Source organism: Cyprinodon variegatus, unplaced genomic scaffold (genome assembly GCF_000732505.1).
Source record: "Cyprinodon variegatus isolate N-32 unplaced genomic scaffold, C_variegatus-1.0 Scaffold500, whole genome shotgun sequence".
Taxonomy (NCBI): domain Eukaryota; kingdom Metazoa; phylum Chordata; class Actinopteri; order Cyprinodontiformes; family Cyprinodontidae; genus Cyprinodon; species Cyprinodon variegatus.
This window is the reverse complement of record NW_015150953.1, coordinates 4,070-5,526: the sequence shown is the minus strand read 5'-3', so window position 1 is coordinate 5,526 and position 1,457 is coordinate 4,070. Positions and strand designations below refer to the sequence as shown.

The 1,457-nt window shown below is 42.8% G+C and overlaps 1 protein-coding gene across 2 annotated transcripts in view; it reads right to left on the bottom strand.

The window, feature by feature from the left end:
- Positions 1-1,079, bottom strand: part of LOC107094674 (growth hormone receptor-like) — a 33,111-nt gene extending 32,032 nt beyond the window's left edge. For both annotated transcript variants that reach the window (XM_015390449.1, XM_015390448.1), the window contains exon 1: positions 959-1,079. In XM_015390449.1, the coding sequence (XP_015245935.1) occupies positions 959-1,061 (103 nt within the window). In that variant the 5' untranslated portion in view covers positions 1,062-1,079. The remainder of the gene's footprint in view (positions 1-958) is intronic.
- Between the last annotated feature and the right edge of the window lie 378 nt (positions 1,080-1,457).

Sequence of the window (1,457 nt, the reverse complement as noted above, 5' to 3'; positions counted from 1 at the left end):
GGGGAAAAAATATATTTTTCTTTGAAAACATACAATCTGAGACAAAAGCAAATTTACTTTTTTTAACAAGAAGTTTCTTTTCTGGATCTGGATTTGTTTTAAATTTTATTTTACAACCTGTGGAACAAAAATCAGTCCATAATTTTCCAGCTAAATCATAAACAGATTTCCCTTTGTGCTGCTTATCTTTTATGTCTGGAGTCCAGCAGCGCTTTCTGTGCAGCAGAGCTGATTTAAATCACTGGGCTGCCTCCTCAGAAAGTCAACACATCTAAAAGCTGTTTGCCTCCAGCTCTTCACATCTATGTTTTTATCTTTCCTAAAGTTGGTTCTAATCTTATCCTTCTGTTGTAGAACAGTCATTTCAGCACATGGTAGCCTCAAACGTACCCTGCTCTCTTACAAACCCCCCAGAAAATCCAAACCTGCAGCAGGAGACTGTGTCCTCACATAAACCACTAAACCAAGACACTCAAAGGGTTATGCAACCAAACCCAGATCCAGATGTCGAGGCGTGACCTAAACATTCAACCAGACCTCAGCAGTAATCTGACCCATGTGTGAAGTGTCATTCTACAGCCGCTGGACCGAAATCCGGGCCTCCAAACAGAACAGCTTCCCATTGTTTGCCCGTGGAGTGTTCCCTGCTCTGCAGAATTCCTGGTAATCCTCTTCACCAGAAAGCCGCTGGCTCTCTCAGCGGAGGGCACCCGTGTTGTGCAACACAAATTGTGCTCATCTAATGGTCAAGGCTGCAGAGTTTTTTACTGATTCAAAGAGCTGTTTACTCTTTAGAAAGATACTCTTTAAAACCCTAAGCCGACAAACAACACAAAGAAAGCTAATTCTACACAAAACCACAGGAATGGGAGATTTTTACTTAGGAATAAAAAACAGTTTTTACCCGAATTAAACCCAGAGGATGATTAATATTAATACTTAAAAGTTGAAATTGTACCTTGTTTAGGCTCCGATTGAAGCGTCGGCAGGGCGAAGACGTGAAGCGAGCAGAGAAGAAGACGGAGCGCCGCGGACATCATGTCGAGCTGTGATGAAAACATTGACTGAATGTTGAGTTTGTAAATGTGTTTCACTCAGAAGACCCACAGAAGTCCAGCCCACCAACACTATGAACCCCCACCCTCCCGCTGGAAATGTTTTTAATCAAAGCTCCTCTGACGAGCAGCACTGATGACTTTCAACTGTTTTTGTAACATTCCTTCTCCTGGAACAATGACTCAGCAAACTGTTAAAGCTGGATCTTTCCTAAAAAGCTGAGGCGCCGTTATAACTTCAAATTTAGTTTGTAATCCATACTGAGCGCAGCTGATAGTTTCTCTTCACAGCATCACAAAGGAAAGGAAAGAAAATACAGGTGCTGAGGATGTCAGACATGAAAACATTGGCTGTGCCATCCCACAGGTACGGTGGTGGCTGCAGCATGCTGGGGGAGAGTT